This window comes from Alligator mississippiensis, chromosome 8 (assembly GCF_030867095.1).
Source record: "Alligator mississippiensis isolate rAllMis1 chromosome 8, rAllMis1, whole genome shotgun sequence".
NCBI classification, from domain to species: domain Eukaryota; kingdom Metazoa; phylum Chordata; order Crocodylia; family Alligatoridae; genus Alligator; species Alligator mississippiensis.
In genome coordinates, this window is record NC_081831.1 from 83,131,345 (window position 1) to 83,150,176 (window position 18,832).

Consider the following 18,832-nt stretch of genomic DNA (forward strand, 5'->3'; position numbering starts at 1 on the left):
CCCCGGGGGGTTGGGTTTCACCACTGCTGCTGCTAATACTATTATTACTTGCTGTTTCTATAGTAACGCATACATCAGGGTGGAAGACTCCTACAAAAGGCAACTGGTCTCAGGCATCCTCATCCTGTCCTCAAGAGAGCAGAAAGCAGCAATGAGGCCCCTAATCTGCGAGGTATTTTGAACATCAACCATGGGGTTTTTGCACTCTCTCCTCAGCTCCTAGTTTCCCCGCTTCCCTGCCACTGCGTGCAGGGGTGGCGTTCGGGCTCTGAATGATAATGTCTTTCAACACGGGCAGCTCAAGAGGGAGCGGAGGATGTGGTTATGGAGCCTTCATTTGCTCTCTGCTCCCCTGACCCAGGATGCCCTGTCCCAGGTGGTGGTGTCACGCAGCCCCTGCACATGCTCTGGGCACAAGTAACATGAGTTGCACACGCCAGGCCTCACGCAAGGTCTGAAAAGCATTACCCGTCTTCCAGCACACGTTTGGTCTCTGTTTAAGGAAGAGCAGCACTGATAAAAGCCTTCCCGTTCAAAAACCTCGAGTTTTAGATAAATCTAGGCTGTATGTGCCGATGTTAAAATGTGTTGAGACCCCGGATATCACCGTTCTACAGCAGCAGCCGGCTGCTGCCGGCTCCCGTAGGGCCCTCGCCTGCCCGTAGTGATGGCGGCGCCAGGCTGGCTTCATCCGGCCAGTTGCAGCAGGCGCCAGCCATATTGGATACGGGCAGGCTGGCGGGAGGCGGGCCTTGCTGCCCCCGCGTTGAGCACCAGCTCCTGGACTGAGGGGGGCGGCGAGTGCCGACGTCCCCGAGGCGTGCAGGAGGCACAGCCGGCGGAGCGAGGCGGCTCGACCTCGGGCACAGCCTACCGGGGGGGGGAAGCGCGAGTGACGCACCGCCTGTTTGGGAGGAAGTCGGGGGTGTTATGTAAGGCACGCTTCCGGCACCCCCCGCGGAGCATCCTGGGAGCTGTAGTCCGCCTCCACACCAGCCCTGCCACGATGCCTTTCCGTGCCCCCGCCCTCCTTTGCGGCGCGGGGGCTGACGGGAAGCCGAGTCCTGGCGCCGGCGCGGCGAGCGGGGTCCGGCGCGTTGGAAACTCCCCGCCCCGGCATGCCTCGCGGGCGCATGCGCAGACGCCGCGGGCCGTGGTAAACAGAGCCGTGAGGCGGCGGCAGCGGCCGGGCCGCGACGGGCATGAGGCGGCGCTGAGGGGCCATGGCGGCGGCGGCGGGGCTGGACCTCGAGCTCGACCCCGACTTCGCGCCGCAGAGTCGGCCGCGTTCCTGCACCTGGCCCCTGCCGCGGCCTGAACTCGCGGGCGCGCAGCCCGCGGCCGAGCCCGAGCCCGAGGCGGCGGGGCCCGGGGCGGCGGCGGCGGCGGGGCCCGGGGAGGCGGCGGCTGCGGCGGCGGGGCCCGGGGCGGCGGCGGGGCCCGGGCGGGCGGAGGCGGCGCGGGCGGCGCGCAAGGGCGGCTCCCGCCGCAACGCGTGGGGCAACCAGTCTTACGCCGAGCTGATCAGCCAAGCCATCGACAGCGCGCCCGACAAGCGCCTCACGCTGGCGCAGATCTACGAGTGGATGGTGCGCTCCGTGCCCTACTTCAAGGACAAGGGCGACAGCAACAGCTCTGCCGGCTGGAAGGTACCGCGGGCGGGCGGGCGGGCGGGCTGCCCCGGCCCGGGGCTGTTCCGTGCTGGAGCCCCCTCTGCCCGCGTGCGGCCTGGCCCGCCGTGCTGGCAGCGGGGCCCGGGGCCTGGCGGGACGGGCGCTGCGGGGCGAGTCCTCGGCGGCTGACCGCGCGTGGGACGCGCCTGTGCTCCGGGGCGCCTGGGGCTGGTGCTTGTTTGCGGTCAGACGGCGTCTCTCGTCCTGCAGCGGGAGCCGGGCACAGCTGCTCCAGGTGCGGCGTGGGCTTGCGGCGCTTGTCCTGCCCGCAGCAGCCCCTGCTCTGAGCGCCGGCACGGCCGTGCACAGTGCACGTGGCAGGTGGCGGCGGGGGGCGTTTTCATCTGCCCCAGTGAGGGCAGCTGACGAGGGCACAGCGCGAACGCGGTTGCACCCGAGGCACGGCGTGCTGCAGCGGTTTCCCCAGGAGCCAGGGCAGCGGCGAGAGGTTTGCCGTTCTGCGGGGCCTCGTGGCTGGTTGTGCCTGCCCAATACCCTGGGGACAGGCGCGGGCGAGCCCTGGAGACGATGAGGCGGCTCTTACCTCAAGAGCAGGGTCTTGCAGCCGCCCTCCTGGCGGCGTGTGGAGTGGGTCTGAACTCTTTCCCGTGCCGTTGCGCTGTCCTGTTTGTCCCCTTCCCCGGGGCGTGGTGGCTGGCTGGAGAGGCCGAGTAGCTTGACTGAAAACCAGGAATTCCCCCTATGAGTCTTTTCAATCCCAGTGGAATCAAACTGGCACATAGTTGTTATGGGAGGTTTTGCCAGCATGCGTTGCTGTGCACACCTGGACATATTTCCTGTCTCTCAGGTAGCTTGGGTTCATCTGAAGGGGAGTTTTCCAGCCCCTGTAGTCAAGGCAGGGTGTCCTGACCTACCCCCAGCTGCAGCAAACGACGTGCTGTCATTCTGGCTAATAGCGGTGGAGCTGATGGTGATTCCCTGCTCTCTGCGTTGCCCGTTAGACAAAGAGCGTCTGCGTGTTCTGTAGGCAGTGACCAATGGGATTTTGTATGGAGCAGAGTCCCATCAAGTTCTCCGCCAGATGTAACTTTAAAGCAACTTTCTTGGCCTCTGACTAACTGTGAAAGAGAGATCTGCACTGTAACCTCTTCAGCCAGCCGCATCCAAGTCTTGGAGTAAGTAGGTGAAGCTTGCAGACAGAGCGACATGGGACGAGGCACTTTGAAGTCTTGTACAAGGCATGTGCTGCCCTGGTGCGCAGGGCTGGGAGTGGCCCGCAGTCGCTGTTCCACTGCTCTATTTGGAGGTGGCTGGCAACACTTTTCCACTTAAAAGGTACTGGGGAGATTGAAGTCTAATGAAAAACCATGATTTCAGCCACTCATTGGGCGATGGAATCCTACAAGGGAAGCAGGCTGTGTTTGTGGGGCGGCAGACAGATTCGTGTGTGTCGTGAAGGGGTTTGGGAACGAGCAGAGGTCTCCTTGTCGCCCTGGCACTGGCACTGTGGATCTCGGGGGCAGCTCCCTTTCCAGCACTGCTGCCTGTGAATGAGCCAATTCAGATGGGCTTCTTACTGGTCTGGACTCCAGCAGAGGCAGAGCAGGGACTTCCTGGGGGAGTTGTGGGTGACCACTGATTGAAATCATCGGTTTGAATCTTGGCTGGAGCTTGTACCCTTTGGGCGCATTCTCCTAAAGAGAGTTAGTCTTGTGTAGTGCAGTGACCTGGGGGGCAGGCTGTAACTGTGCATTTTGCTCAGCTAGTAACTGCTGAACTTACAGTTGCTCAGGTTCTTATTTATTGGTAGACTATGGCGAATGGCATTTTTCTCGTTTACTAGGTGATCTGTCTAGCTGTGTTTAGAGGCAGATGAAATTCAAATAAAAATTCACAAACATTGGAAGAGTAAGTTTATCAAAGCATGTTTAGCATTTACAGCTAGGCAATTAAACCAAGGAAATATTAGCAACAGTTGGGTGATTGATCAGATCACATGTCCTTCAGGTTTTTAGAACAAGTCAATCTCAGGGTCTTGTTACCTTGCTGTTCATAGGCTGAAATAAACATATGTTACTACTTTTTGCACTTCTAAACTTGGTAGTGAACAGAACTGATTGAATAAACTAAATGACAGAAAGTGTCCTCTGGGGCAGCAGACAAGGCCGCTGCTGGTAGAGCTGTGTAGGCACTTTTAACCAACACTGGTTCAAGGTGCTCAGCTAAAAACTTTGGTAAGTTCAGTCATTTCCTTTAAAGGTTGGGCAGAACTATGCTGGTAAAATACTTTTATTTAATAGCTTATTAAATCTTGGCTGTAACATTGGCTCTCAGTTTCCAATTTAAATTAAAGTACAATTTTTATTCTTAAAGTAAAAGTCGATTTTTTTTTTAATTTAGCCTGTGTAACCATGATAACACTTCATAATCTTTCATTGTTACGTCATAATCCCTTAGTAGCTGTTTTATGGCACCGTACATTTGAGAGCAATTATAGCTGTTGCATGCGGTGAGGGTGTAACTCGTGTGAATTCTGGTGAATATAAGCTTTTGGGGGGAGGGAGGAGGTACTCCTTGCTCTTGAGTGGCTTTAGAATGAGACAGATTTGCTGGCTGTGCAGTTTGCCTTGTCTCTACAATAATCCAGCTCTAATGTTAAGAATTAACTGAGGTGAAAAGGTAGGAGCGTTCCAGCAGGGTGGGTGTCCGTGGAGTTCTCTGTAGTTCTCTCCTCAGCACTTTACAAGCTGCTTTACAGTCTGGGAATCAGTTTTTCTGGCTGCAGATGGTTTCTCAGGATTAAGGGCCTTGGATAAGACTATTTGCTATTCAGTAGAAGTGGGTAAGCACCCTTGAGGGACTCTGTGGCAGGAGTGTGAGGCTACTGAGAGCTGTCTCCTTCCCTGTGTGCAAGACGGATCAGGTCAGGGAGGTGTAGGGGTCCTGTCATTCCTGGGCAAAGCACTCAATGTGTTCCCCCTAGACTTTTCATTCCATCCAGGAACAGCACACACCAACTGCTGAAGCTTCCTTAGCCTGACGAAGGGTTTTTGAACCCAAAAGCTTGCTTAATAACTATTCTCCAACCATTTGGGTTGGTCTAATAAAAGATATCAAATTCACCCAAGGAACCTTGTCTGCCCTTCCCCCTAGAATGACTTTTGAGATGCTTCCTGCTAGTCCTGGAATACACTTTGACAGTGCTCAGAGACTTCCCTGGGAGCAAGAAACAGGCCTCTTCCCTTCCCTGTCGCAGGTGGAATCTCTCAGTCGTTGTCAGTAAAGACCTTGTTTCTTATGCACAAAGCCAAACGACGCCATGTGCTGCTGTTGTCATAGACCAACTGAGTCCAAATGACAAGCTGTTCCAAGCATTGTTTGATGCTTCTGAGCTGCCAATCCAGTCAGGTTGATCTTAATGCTCCAGTGCAATATTTGAGATTTTTTTCTAAAAATAAAAATCACTGGATGCATCCCTGCCTCAGGTGAGATCATGGGAAGACGGGTAGGTGGCTCTTATACTCCCAAGGGATGACGAGATCGAACGGTCACAAACTCTGTCACGACTGATTCAGGCTGGACGTAAGGAAGAACTTCTTTACTGTCTGAGCCCCCAAGGTTTGGAATTGACTGCCGCCGGAGGCGGATCAAGCACCCACTTTGAACGCCGTCAAGACACATTTGAATGCTTATGTTGTTGGGATCCTGTGATCCCTGATGACTTCCTGCCCCTGGGGCAGGGGGCTAGACTCGATGATCTTCTGGGGTCCCTTCCAGCCCAAATGTCTATGAAATCTATGATACTTAGTGCAATGGTTCTCAGCCCTGTTAGACTCGAGCCCTGCTCAGAACATGCAAGCTCCTCTTTTCTTGACTACAGAAAAATAATAGAGCAATTCTTCTGCTGCAATTAGCTCTGACTGCAGCAGGTCAGAATATTTTTGATACTGCGGGTTCCTAATAGAAATCTCTGGGTTTCTTCTGAATCGCATGTAGGTAGGTGTTTGCGCATTTAACAGTGCTACTCTGGTGTGGCCCCCTGAAAAGGATGCTCTGGCACCCTGGCTGAGGATCACTGTCTTAGTGACTTGTGGCTCTGTTATTGGTCAACATCTTACTATGGAGTGTCACATTCAGTCCTGCAAGCATGCATTGCACTGTATAACCTGAGGTAGGTGGTAGCCGGTAACTAGGTTCCCAGGTGACCTGGGAGGGAGGCTGTCATAATGTTGTGCCCAGTGCCTGTGACTGGAGCTGGCTTCCATCCCCATAGTGTCTAAGCCCCTGTGAGGTGGGAGGAGAGACTTGCCCCTCTTAGATGGAGAGCTGCTGATGTGAAGGATGACCTGTGTGTGCCTGCCCTTCTATCAGAGTGCTGGGCAGCTGGCTTTCCCATGGCCATCTGGTGCTTCTTTCTGAAAGGAAACCTGCTTCATCCTCTACAGTTTCCTGCTGTAGATGAGAGCTGGGGTGTCAGTCGTGCAGGGCACCCTTACAAGTGACTTCCAGTTGGGTGAACGTAAGATGCAGGTTTATCTTGGTATGGCCGGAAAGCTCCCTCAGCCTGCTGAGCATTGACCGGATATCTTCTGTTAGCACAGGGCGCTGAGGGAGAACAATTTTCCTGGGGTGTGGACATGTTCGTACTGTGCAGTAAAGAGGATTAGTACAGCCTTGTTCATCAGGTTCCTGAGTCGCCAAGTCAGGCTGGTAGAATAGCACTGCTTCTGGGGAGGGCTGGTCAAGGCCCAAGGTAGTAGGAAGGACTTGGACAGGAGTTGGTTTGCTCCAGCTTGGGGACATCTCTTGGTGGGAGGACTTTGCCTGCGTGTTCAGTTCTGACCTCTGATGATGATAGTTTCATGGCTTCATTGGAAACAAGCTAGAAATGCTTCTCAGCCTCCACCCGCTGAGGCATAGCTCACACAGGACCTAAAAGCCACATAGCCAAAGGAAATGGAAAACTTAAATGCTGCATCTGTGCTGAGCAAAGCTTAATTTTGGCTGACCTTGAGCCCAGATTTATAAGTTGGGGTTAGGGTGGAAGAAGGTGCCTCAGCCAGGGCTTGAGCCCATTCAGGCAGCTGGGAATTGCTGGCATTCAAGGCGAAAGGGGCCTTGCTCTGGCTTGAGGCTTCTGTCAATAAGAGACTGGGCTGTCCAAATGCCCAGCAGCTTTAAGGTGCAGGGTGTAGCCAAGTCCCTGTTGAACCTTCCTGTCAACACAGTGAAGCGCTGCACGTTCTACATGAAGTCAGCCCTGTTTTTTGCTCTACCTTGGAAGTGTTTAATGGACAGAGCTGGAGAGAGTGGCCAGCTCCCAGCCAGCCACTGTTCCCTGTCCTCAGCACTCCAAGACCTGCCTTTGAATTCAGGTAGTCTTTGCCTTTTTGGGTCTGCAGGTGAATAGTGTTGTGTGTCATGCTGCTAAAAGGTGTTTTCTGGAAGAATGAGGCATGACTGAAGAGTTCTGCTGCAGGAAGTGGTCCATCTATTATTTCTGTCTCTTGCAGCTGTCCTGGGCTAAGTTGCTGGGATTTTGTTCTCCTGTCCCCTGCATTTCCAAATGCATTGTTTTTGCGAGCTGGAGGCAGGAGCAGGGGTGGCTGCTCCAGTGAACCTGCCACCTAGATGGGTAACTTGGAGGTAGTAATCAACAAAACCCACATGACTGATTCTCTCCTGCCATAGGGCAGGGGGCAGTGAAAGAACCCAAGAGGACATGTTCTTCCATGCTGATTTGGCTGGATGACAGCTTTTCACCCCTCCCCGTGGCTTGGAGGAGGGGACTAAGATGAAACACCGAGAGATATAACTTATAAGGGGAGTGGGTAGTGGAAGCTGGTCAGAGCAGGCTTGTGGGGTGGGAGAAAGGCAAGTGGGTGGGGAAGTAATGGAGGGAGGGGACAGATTTGCAAGTACAGCACAAACCGGCATCTCTTGAGCCCATCTGGGAGGGAGTGCTTTCCCACCGCTGTGAGCAGCACTGGTGCAGAGATGTTGGTGTCCCTTCTCTGTCTCCTACTTTGCTTGTGGAAGAAGCTGCTTCTCTGGAAGGAGGGCAGAGCCTAGACTGCCCCTGAGAGGCTGGTGCTGTCCATCCCAGTGGTCAGTGCCTGCCCAGCCTCACTGGCCTTTTGGGAAGCACTTACAGTTCCTGTCGCTCTCCCCTACAGCAGGCAACATCATCAGGCACAGCGTCATGGTGAATCCCTTGGCTGCTGTGCCTGTCCTGGGGGAGAGGGCTCCTGGGTAGCACATTAGAGCTGTGCCTCTGGAGCAGGGACAGCTGTTTGCTCTGCGCCACGTAACTGACTCTGCAGAATCTCTCCACACAAGCTGCCGTCCCCAAAGCCTCAGGAGCTGGCAGCTGGCCGAGACAGACGCTGGCAGGTGTGTGCAAGGAAGGTGTCCTCTCTGCACAGCCCCTTGAGGAATGCCTCGGTAAACTGGAAATACAGCACGCATGGGGCTCCCTTCTGGGCTTGCTGGGGGCAACAAAGAGTCACGGGGGGGGAGCATCAGTGGTCTGAGTGGCCAGTGTTTTCAGTTGGCAGAAGTCCTCAAGCAGGCCAATTGGCCTCTGTGGTTTGCAGCAAGAATTTGGGATTTCCCAGGAGAAAGATCCTGGTTGGGAGCTGCTCTTGCCAGTCCCAGTTCAGAGCCAGGCAAGTACAGAGCTGCGCAGATAACTGTTCCCTGTTTGTCTTGCTCTGTACAACTTGTTCTTGGCTTGTCCCTGAATGCTTCATTAGCACAGGGCATGCCTCGCTGCAGAGCCGTACAGCTGCTCCAGACTGGGCACAGAGTCTCTCCTCCTCCCTAATTACAGGGCGCTGACTTGGGGAAAGGCCCGCTGGGTGTGGGCTTGCTGCTTTTGGCTGGTGATGGTTCTGTGCCCTTCGTAACCCTGACTTCACCCCAGACACTCAGTATTGAATGCGCTGTCCTACTGGGATGGACCTCAGGTCTAGCACAGCAGCCCTGGGTTTCAGCTGTGTGGTCTCATGGCGCTTTACCAGAGAAATGAGACTACTCTTGCATCTGGAATCATCCCATCCTGCCACCCATTCTTGTGGTTGATCTGTCTGCCCATGTACTCAAGGGGGGTGCTGCGCTGTGAAGTCCCAGGGTTCAGTGCCTGACTGGGGCATGTGTCAGTCCCAGCTACAGACAGAGTTGCCTGTCTTGTACAACAACATGTGGATTCATGCAGTGTCACAGCCTTTATGTTCTTTTCAGTGCTTTAGGGTGGGAATTCCCTGAGCTGTGGTTGCCTCTGCCACCTTTGCGCTGTCCTCGGCAGGCATCAGTCATTCAGGTTTCTCTGTCCAGAGAGCTGGGGTAGGCACTAGAGACATCATGTCTAGGAAGTGACACAGCAAGAGGGACCTGTTAGGAATAGCTTTAATCTTGCTACTTGCCTAGCGTGGCCAGTTAGTAACAGTGAGCTTGCACCCTTCTGATAGCCAGTGGGGAGCACCCACCTCAAGGCAAATGTTCCTGCTCCCACCAGAACCCTGCACTGAACTCTGAGTTCCTCTATGCTTCCCCAGTGTCCTATGGGCAGGTTACTTCCTGGCTGCCACTGGGGATTGCCCAGAGCCCTTGGTGGGGTGTGGTTTTCAGAAGGGGGGAGGGTACTTTGCCACTCAGGGCACCCAGCTGGTCTATCCATTCTGTCTGTCAGCTCCATCTGTCTTGCTATAGGAGTAAAACAGCTGTAACTTTTAAATCTATCTCATTCAAGTTAGGAAGAGACATTGCATTTGTCCCTGGATAAGTTGTGCCTATTTTAGCCCAGAATTAAAATATCCTGGAATTTGTGTGTACACACGTCACCCTTCTAATCGGGGTTTAGTGAGCAGCTGAATGTAGCATTGCCATTAACTCAGCAATGCAATCCCAGGATAATTGTATAGATGTACTTTGTAATATCCCTGGATAAACAAATAGTTCTTATCAGGGAAACTCTTTTAGGATTTATCCTGGGACAAATGTAATGTCTGTTTGCAGCCCCAGACTTAAATTTCCAGCAGCGAAGATATATTTATACCAGCATAGAAGCATGCAAAATCCCCAAACCTTGTTGTATCTAAGCAGCTTAAACCAATATAACTGTTATGTCAAGCTATACCTTCCAGAACATTGATACAAAGTCTGGTCGGTCAGAGTTTGCTTAGGGCAGAATATCAGCGTGTGGATCATCATGATTGTGAAGCATGAGCAACTGCTGAGCCTCTGGGAAGGCTGCTCTGGGTAGAGGCCAAGTCTTGGAGGAGAGCGAGGTCCTGCCCCTTGCAGTATGGTCCTCTGTTGCGGTTGGTCCCATGTCTGCCTCACTTTGGGGTGCAGCAGGAGGCTGAGGGGAGATTTGTGCATGGGGCAGAACTTCCCCAGAACCCAGCCTGGCTGGGAGGCATCTGAGGATGGGGAGAGTTTGACCTATAACTGGGAAGAAAGAGAAGGAACCATGCTGGGAGGTGGGGTGATAAAAGGGATAAGAGGAGCACTGCTAGCTCTGTTCCAAGGGCCTGGTTATGTGGTTATAGCAGAGGGCTGGTGCATTCTGCTCTAGCTGCAGGCAGCTAGGGGTGCCCTTAGAGCTCCACCTGGGTTCCTGGCAGACCGATGAATGCATGTCAGACTCCTGTAGGGAAGGGGATGGGGCTGTGAGTGCAAATGTTGCTGACACTGTCCCTTCTGTCTTTCAGAACTCCATCAGACACAACCTCTCCCTGCACAGCAAGTTCATTAAAGTGCATAATGAAGCCACAGGGAAGAGTTCTTGGTGGATGCTTAATCCAGAAGGTGGCAAAAGTGGGAAGGCTCCAAGGAGGAGAGCTGCCTCCATGGACAACAGCACCAAACTGGCCAAGGTCAGAGGCAAGGCCTCCAAGAAGAAGGCCTCACTCCAAACAGCTCCAGAGACTACTGCTGACAGTCCTAGCTCCCAGTTCCCAAAGTGGCCTGGAAGCCCATCAAGGAGTAATGAGGACTCTGATGTATGGACCAGTTTCCGGCCTCGAACCAGCTCCAATGCAAGCACCGCTAGTACCAGGCGCTCTCCTATCCTGCCCGAGCGGGACGATCTCCCAGATGAGGAGCTTCTCCCATCTCTAGTGTTCTCCAGTGCATCCAGCAATGTCCCGCCCACCGTGACTGAGGAGCTTGAACTCATTGATGGGTTAAACCTGATGTCACCCAGTTCTTCCATGCTGCCCACCCAGCAGTCTGTCTCGAGTGGTCCGATCCAACGAGATTCCAGTTTCTCTCTGCGGACTCAGAGTACAGTTGGCCCGGCCTCTACTTTTGGCAACTCTCTGTTTAACCCTGTTGATGTAGCTCTGCAGAGTCCTGTGAGCCGCTTCTCTGGCCCTCAGACCCTGGAAGCTCTCCTGACATCCAACTCTCCACCTCCCAGTGATGTGATGATGACTCAGGTGGATCCTATACTCCCTCAGACCGGAAGCAGGCTGAACAACCCGACTCTCCTGCTTCTAGGTGGACAAGCCGCCCAGAACAAGATGAGCCCGGTCAACCCACGAGGAAAGCCTTCAGAGCAACAGCCAGAGTCTGGTGCTGGTGCTCTGCCATCCACACTTCCCATGGTGGCATCTCCTGAGACCACAGCCAACTTGGCAACTCTGAAGGCTGCTGCCCAGCTAACCCAGCTGGGCACTCCACCACTTCTCCCTTCTGGTAGCCCTGCCCCCTTGGGAGCAACCCAGGACAAGCTGCCCACTGACCTGGACCTTGACATGTACATGGAGAACCTTGAATGTGACATGGATTACATAATCAACAGTGACCTCATGGATGGAGAGGGCTTGGATTTTAACTTTGAACCCATTCTGTCTACTCCCAGCTACCCCAGCACCTCGCAGGCCTCCAACCATACTTGGGTACCAAGTTAACTTCAGGAGTACAAAAAGGTAGGTGAGCTTCCCTGATTGCTTTGTAGGGGCACAGCATGCTGCAGAAGCTTGAATATACCATTCCCTTTTCAGCTTCTGTCTGGTGAAGTGTAGGCACAAAGTGCCAGGACCCTGTTCCTGAGAACAGTACTGGGCTGGCCTCAGATGAGATGGGGTTAGGGGCGGATGGCATGTAATTGCCATGCTGTCAACCGTCTCAGTGAAGTACGATAATGATTGAATTAATGGAGAGCCCTTTGTTACTAGAGGCAGCTACCTTCAGAGAGCAGCCTAACCCCGAGTACAATTGCAGAACCCTCCTGTGAGGGGAAAGTGACACTATAGGCAAGGAGTGGTGTCAGAGCCAATCCCACTGATGTTCCAATTCTGCAGAAGTCTGAGAGGTATGTGATCCTGTCCCTCCCTCCATCACACTGGGGTATTAGTTCTAGAATGCACGTTGTTCCATCACTGATACCTTCAGCAGATGGAACAGGAGAGAAGGGAAGGGTTGGGAGTTGCAGCAGAGAAGATGGTACAAAGAAAAAGTGGAGAGTAGATGCAGACGAGGGGAAGGGGTAGGTGAACCCTGAGCACAGTGTGCCTTGGTGGGAGCGCATCTTCCGGCTGAGCTACTCCCCAGGTGCGAGCAAACATCTAGTGCTGTAAGGTAGGAAGATGAGAATGCAGGAATGTGACCGATCTCTTGCAGCTTCTGCTACCATAGTATTGTAGTTGTAGCATTGCAGTGTGTTGCGTGCTTGGATTTCAACCTGCCCCCTCTTTTGAAAGAAATGGGTAAATCTCGACTAAACTGGGCCTGGAGATTGGTGGGAAATGGAAGACTTACCAAGCCTGTTCCCTCTGAAGTTGATGGTAAGGCTGACTGTGCATCCTGAGCTCTCGAGTACGTTTTATGTTCAGCCATAACTGTTGACGTAGCTGAACTGGACACAGAGCTGCTCTGCCAAATGGTCTGGGGAGACTTGGGTAGGTAGTGAGGGGTATCGAGCTGTCCTCTGAGCCTGTGCCACACAAGTCCCTGACATGCAATAGTGCAGCCCTAAGTCAGTAGATATGTTAATAGACAAGACTCCCTCTGGGGCATGTCTGGGGGGTTTGCAGCGTTTCCTGTGTGTGCCTGGATGCGGCCGTGCACTGAGGCAGGGCAGCATTAGCTGGCCTGCACAGTTTGCCATAGACCTGGACATTTGGCAGCAAGCAAACAGCAACTAATGCTACCACTGCTCCCCTTCCACCAGATTAGAGACCTGTGGAGAGCCCCATGGGCCAGGGGACACGGCTCCATAAATCGGAGTTTGCGCACCACCAATTTAAAGCTCCGAAGCAAGGCTTTGTGCAGACTGACTGGCCGCAGCCCCTCTGTACATCTCCTGCCCCATCAAGTCTTGCTCATGGCCCCTCCCTGCTGGTCTGCACTTCTCTCCTTGCTGTTCATACACAGGCTGGGTTTGGATTCCCTGGAGCAGTCTGCAGCTGCCAGGGGAAGTCTCCTGTCCCTCCATGTAGTGGTTCTTCCTGCCTGGCAGAGTTCTGCCAGTCTTTGAGTTCTCCCCGCACCACTGGGTCCTGTGGCTCGAAGGGGTCCCAAGTGCACAGTGGAGGTGTGTGGCTCGCTCTCCTGAGCTGCCTCTGCTCCCATGGCTGCCAGCAGGCTGGCCCTCTGGTGAGGGGTGCTTGGGGAAGCATTTCCTGTAAGACTTAATGAGGAACGTGCAATCAAACACATCCACTTACTTGTATCAAGTGCAAAGAAGGTTCCTTGGCGTAGCTGAGCAGGCTCTGTCCAGTGCCCCGGTGCCTGCCAGCCTGTTCGCAGCCCAGCAGGCTTCTCCACCTGTACTTTGTCTTGGTGCTGCCTGATGGAACAGCAGTTTCTCTCTTCCTGCTGCCTCCCTCAGGAGCATTCTCCCATCAGTCTGCCCTGCCATGGGACCTCTCTTCCTCCTGCTCCTTTGCAAGCACAAGACCCCAGGTGGCTCTTTTGTCATCTTGCCTTGCACTTGCCCACGTGGAGAAGGCAGTCAGGCAGGCTCTTTCCCTTTCCTCCTTCTGCGCCCAGTGTGGAGAGGGCAGCTGGGTGGGCTTCTGCCCTGCCAAGTATCCTTGGAACGTGTGGGTCTCTGGATGAGTCAGTCTCTTGCTGCCTGCTTCTCCATTTTCCTGACCATTGTTCTCAGATCTGTGCCCAAAGGCTCCCTCAGGCCCAGAACTAACCACTTGCTTTGCTTTTCTTCCCAGTGTCCTTCAGGGTTTGACTGTTGGGTTCTGACTTCGCTTCCCACCCCCGGCAGAGTCTGAAAAGAATGGAACGCATTGGAGACGCATTCCTGCGCACTGCCCCAGGCAGATAGGGCTGCCTGCTGGGTGCCAGGGGCAACAGGAAGAGTTCTAGCAAATCCTGTCATGTGCCACTTCTCCCAAAATCCTGCCCCTGCCCTGGACCTTCTGCAGAAGAGGAGTCCTGGGAAGAACCTTGGCCGGAGGCCTTTGTGCCAGACTGAAACGTTTCCCATGCAGAAGGTGGGGTTCGCTGGAGGCGCATACCAGTGACTGCCTTAACTCTGCCACGGCGGCAGGTCTCCCAGCACCTGTCAGTGGGGCCTGCTCTGTCCCCACCTTGCCTCTGGGGTGTGGAGTAACTGGACTCTTCCCTCAGCCACTGGCCCGCACTTGGTACCCCACAGACTTGCAGAGAAATTGGAAGGTGCTGCAGGGTGGGAAAAGGGCATGTTGGATGTGTTGGAAATTGCTTCGGCATGACCCACTTCCCTCTGCGCCCTGTTATGCTTTGGAAGGGACAGGGCCCTGCAGGGAGGGGTGCTCTCCTTTGTGCACCTGTGCAGAATTGGGGCATGCGAGTTTATTTTCACTGTGCCAACTGGCCCCTATTGAACGAGTAGCGTGGTCTAGAGAAGTTCCTCTGTCCTCAGCACTGTGCCGATGCAGCAGGCTGCTGCAAAGTAGACACATGGGTGCTAATAGTCACTGCTGGGACACCAAACATCTTGAGTCTGTTCCTGGGCTGCCTTGTTACAGCAGTCAGAATTTGAAGCCTGGGTGTGGCCTTAACAGAGCCCTGGTTGCTTTTCAGAAGGGCATTTTCTATAGATGACATATTTTTTTACTAATCTGGGGGCTTTCTATGACAAATTTCAGGCCAATGTAAGTGTCTCCATTAGGCACGTTGGCCATCTCTCCCTCATGGAAGGGGCCGACTGAAGATTTGCCTTTCAGAGCTGTGCTAAGAACACACTTTTGACATTTGATCATGTGTGTAACTGGGTGGAAAGGAACTGGCAGGCCCATGCTGTCTAGAACCGCCTGGGGGGGTGGGTTGTAAATTACTTGTGATCCATGTGCAAAACTGCCTGCAGATTGATTAGAAACTTTTCTAAACCTTTTTAAATACACACACACACACACACACACACACACACACACACACACACACACACACACACACACACACACACACACTCTCTCTCTCTCTCTCTCTCTCTCTCTCTCTCTCTCTCTCTCTCTCTCTCTCTTTAACTGAGGAACCATGCAATTATTGGGTAAAAACATGCTTTTATCCCATGGATATTAGATGAACACTACAGAGGGGTGGGGACAAGCCTGTGGTGGCTGGGCCACAGCTGAACATGCAGTGGCAGGTGAGGGTGGCAGGTCGCTGCAGTGTGTGGGAGTCACCAGGTACCCACAGACATGCTTAGAATGTGGCTGCAGCAGGCCAGCCTCTTGGGGTGCTTGGTCACTCCTGCCTTAGCCTTTCTTAAACTTGTGTGCTTGGCTGAGCCTTGGTGGGGATTAAGCCCTAGAGTAGCAGGGTGGCAGCTGAGGCCTCAGGCTTAGGTTCCCTGCCCCACCGATGAGGAGGGCTGGGCTAGGCCAGGCCCCTTGTCCTCACCGATGTCCTGTGCTGTGCTTGTGGCCTGGTTGTTGTGGTTCCCATTGCTTTCTCTTCATGTTGCTGAAGTTGTGCTTCTTCTTGCCCATGCTCACCTCCTAGACAGATCTCTGGGATGTGACAGGGCTGTGCCCCATCTTGTCCTTGTTCATGTGGGGGAAGGAGCTGAGGAGCCAAAGGGATGAGGCGTGCTATCCAATGGCTTCCAATCAGGCTTTGGGTGGTGCAGTGGCAGGAGTGGAGGGGGGTGTTTCTTTGCTGGGTCTATCAAGCTTGTTCATGGGGACAGTTGGTGACCTCCTTTGGTGTGTGGCTAACGGGTGCTCCCGCCAGGAGGTGTTGTGAGGTTGTTCCGCATTCCCTTCCCGTCTGCTGTGTGCACTTTCAAGGGCCCCTCTGGTACTCCTGGGGACCAGAGCAGCACAATATGGTCAGGTGCCTGAGACAAGGCCCCTCCAACCACCTGCCTTTACCTTCTCCAGCACAAGGTGCTGAGGTGGCAGTCCAGAAACTGCATACTGGTGCTATCTGCACTCTATACTTGGGTTCACCTGCAGAACCTGTCCATGTGCCCCTGACTGTACCCCCTTGTGAGATGCAGGCCCGGCCCCTGGGCAGCTGCCTTGAACCTGCAGCTAGAACAGCTGGTGGCTGGGGATCCCTTCCTGCTGGCACCTGTCCTCTGGGCAAGCCAGCAGCTGAGGCCCTAGTTGCGAAGGCAAGTGGGTCCTATGGTATTGCTTGTACCAGCATGCCAAATGTAGTGCAGGCCAGCCCATGAGTAGCCAGGTCTGCAGTGTCTGCTTCCAGCCTGTCAGCCTGGGTCCAATCCTTGTACAGGAGTGTGGTGGTGCCCAACTGCCCTGTGGACCCAGGCCAACGTGTGTACAGCTCTGGGTGGGCCTCAGCCTCTGGCGCTCAGGTTCTCCCAGGGCGCTGCCGGCATATGCCCGTGCACTTGCGTGCTGGTCTGGCCCATCCCGTGCAGCCCAGCTGGGGCTGGTGACCTTCCATTTGAAGTGATGTATAGGCTCTACCTGCCCTAGCATGGCCCTTGCTTTCCCTCCCTGCAGCAGTGCTGGAGAGGAGAGCTTTGCACCAGAGCCCTGACTGCTCCCTTTCCCAGAGGCAGTGGAAGTGTTGCCAAGTTGCAGATGCTCTAGGGTTGGCTGCTGGCACTTGCCACCTTCCACAGTCCAAAATCTGATCTCCAGGCTGCTCCACTGAGGGCTGGCAGTGCTGCTGCAGCCCTGCCTGTGCTGTCACATCTGGCACGGTGCAGACACCTCCCCAAGACATGTTCCTACGCCTGTGCTAGCAGAGGTGCCTGGGCAGCCTGGATCTCTGGGGCAGAGGATTGTTCAGGGTTTGCTTGTCACCTCCTTCTTGGGGTAATACTTCAGGGAAATGGAGAGTAAGAATGCAGGCTCTGCGCCACCAAGCTGATGATGCAGCCAAGCCACCTGCCTCCTGTGTTGTCAGGGAGAGATGGGCAGACTGGGATAGGTCCATGGTGGGTGGAGAGGAGGAGGAAGGTGATGGTAAAGCTTGATCCCACTCTGCCCCTGTGCTTTGGTGTGGGGTGGGGAAGGGGGGCAGTGGCTCTGGAGGGGGCTGTCCTGGACAAGTGGGCAGGGGGGTAATCCGGACATGAGGAGTTGTACCGTCCAGCTGTGCATTTCCTCTGCCTTGGCCAGGTTGGGCTCTGGTGGGGCACTGGTTACTTCAGGCCTGGGGGCATGGAGCCTGGTGCCCGCACCATGCCAACTGTGCGCTTTCTGCCTGCAGAGCTCACAGGAGTCCAACCCATGGCCTTTGCATGCACCTGGGTTGAGCTGGGTGTGGGGGCAGCTGCCTGGGGCCCCAGTCCCACAGGAGAAGAGCAGCCAAAGTTGGTTGGGGTCCCGTGGATATGTGGAAGTGCACAGCGCCTCTTTGTCCTAGCTTGCGTGCAGAGCAGCGGCCAAGTCATTGTGACAGCAGGGGAGCGTTCTGGAGCCTGGGTGCAGCCCTCAGTGATGTGCGTGCTGGAATAGGTCATGCTAATCAGCTGTTCCAAAGGAAATGCCTAGAAAGCTCTTATTTAGGTCACCGCTCCTTTGTTTTCTTATTTAGTTGCTTATTTATAGTGCTGCTGGAATGCTGCCGGGTGGGGGTGGCTGGAGGGGCCTGGGGCAGCTGGCATGCCCTGCCAGTGGCCACACAGCAGCTGGGGCCTGAGCCTTGGGCACTTCTTTCTGATCATGGGCCAGTGTGGGGTTGGACTCAGGCCAGGAGACAGAGCGCAGATGGCTTGGGGTCCTGTCCTCATTCAGCCGTGGAGGAGGCTTTGCAAGCCTGATGTCAGCTAGGAGACATGACTCCCCACAGGTGGGGAGGCCCCCTGGGCAGGGCAGCCCAGCACCACCCCTCGCACACGGTGCCCAGGCCTGTAGGAAGCAAGGGCCTCTCTGAAGCTGTCTTTGCAGGCAGGGCAGGGCAGGGCAGGGAGAGTGCATTCTAACCCGGGGGAGAAAGTCCAGGCAGTCTGGCTCGGTCCTTGCGCTTGTGGCCATGGTGGGGGTTGAGGGAGCAGAGAGGTGCAAGGGGGAAACCGCTTCCTGCAGGGTGGTGGTCACAGTGCTGGACACGTCTCCATGAGGCCTGTGAGCACCAGCAAGGGGCCCGTCTCCAGGTGCAGTTGTAGGTGGGGCAGAGGCTGGGCCCTGTGTCCTGGCAGGGAGTTGGGAGATGGTCCTATGAACTGGTTGTTGCTGTGGCACAGCCCGCACCCCATCCCCTGGGCCCTGGCTGGCTTTCCTTGCTGGCGTGGGGGCAATGGCACTTGCTGGCACAGGTCTCTCACCCACCCATTCCTCAGAGTTCCTCCTGTCCCACCGGCTTTGTTTGCTCTCATGGTGTAACCGAATGTTGCGGCGCTTTGTTACCACCGGTGCTACAAGGCTGTAGAACGTGCTAGACTAGGGCAGGAACGTCTGACAAATAAACCTGTAATCCTCTGCTCCATGTCCCGTGTGTTTATGCCCAACACAGCTTCCAGCCTGCAGCCAGGGCTATCCATTACCTTCCCCCCCCGCCAGGCCAGGCTCCAGTAGCTCCCGAGTGCGTCTGCAGCTCCAGGGGCTTTACCCTGTGTTGGACACAACCTGCCAGCCGCCCCTGTGCGCTGTGGCCCTCTCTTCTGGCACAGCCTGCATTAGTAGGGGAAACGCAGTGGTAGGAGCAGAGAGGGGCTGTACACAGCAGCTGCCATTTGCTGGGGCTGCATCCTGCTCATGTGTTTGGGTTCAGAAATGTCGGCAAAGGAAACGAGAACCTGGCTGTGGGGTAAGCAATGAGTAGAAGTA

The 18,832-nt window shown here is 54.9% G+C and overlaps 1 protein-coding gene across 1 annotated transcript; it reads left to right on the forward strand.

The window, feature by feature from the left end:
• The first annotated feature begins 1,140 nt into the window (after window positions 1-1,140).
• Window positions 1,141-18,486, forward strand: FOXO4 (forkhead box O4). The gene is made up of 3 exons (XM_019485539.2): window positions 1,141-1,649; window positions 10,349-11,569; window positions 13,814-18,486. The coding sequence occupies exons 1-2, from the start codon at window positions 1,224-1,226 to the stop codon at window positions 11,549-11,551; spliced, it is 1,629 nt and encodes a 542-aa protein (XP_019341084.2). The 5' UTR covers window positions 1,141-1,223; the 3' UTR covers window positions 11,552-11,569; window positions 13,814-18,486.
• Window positions 18,487-18,832: the final 346 nt, after the last annotated feature.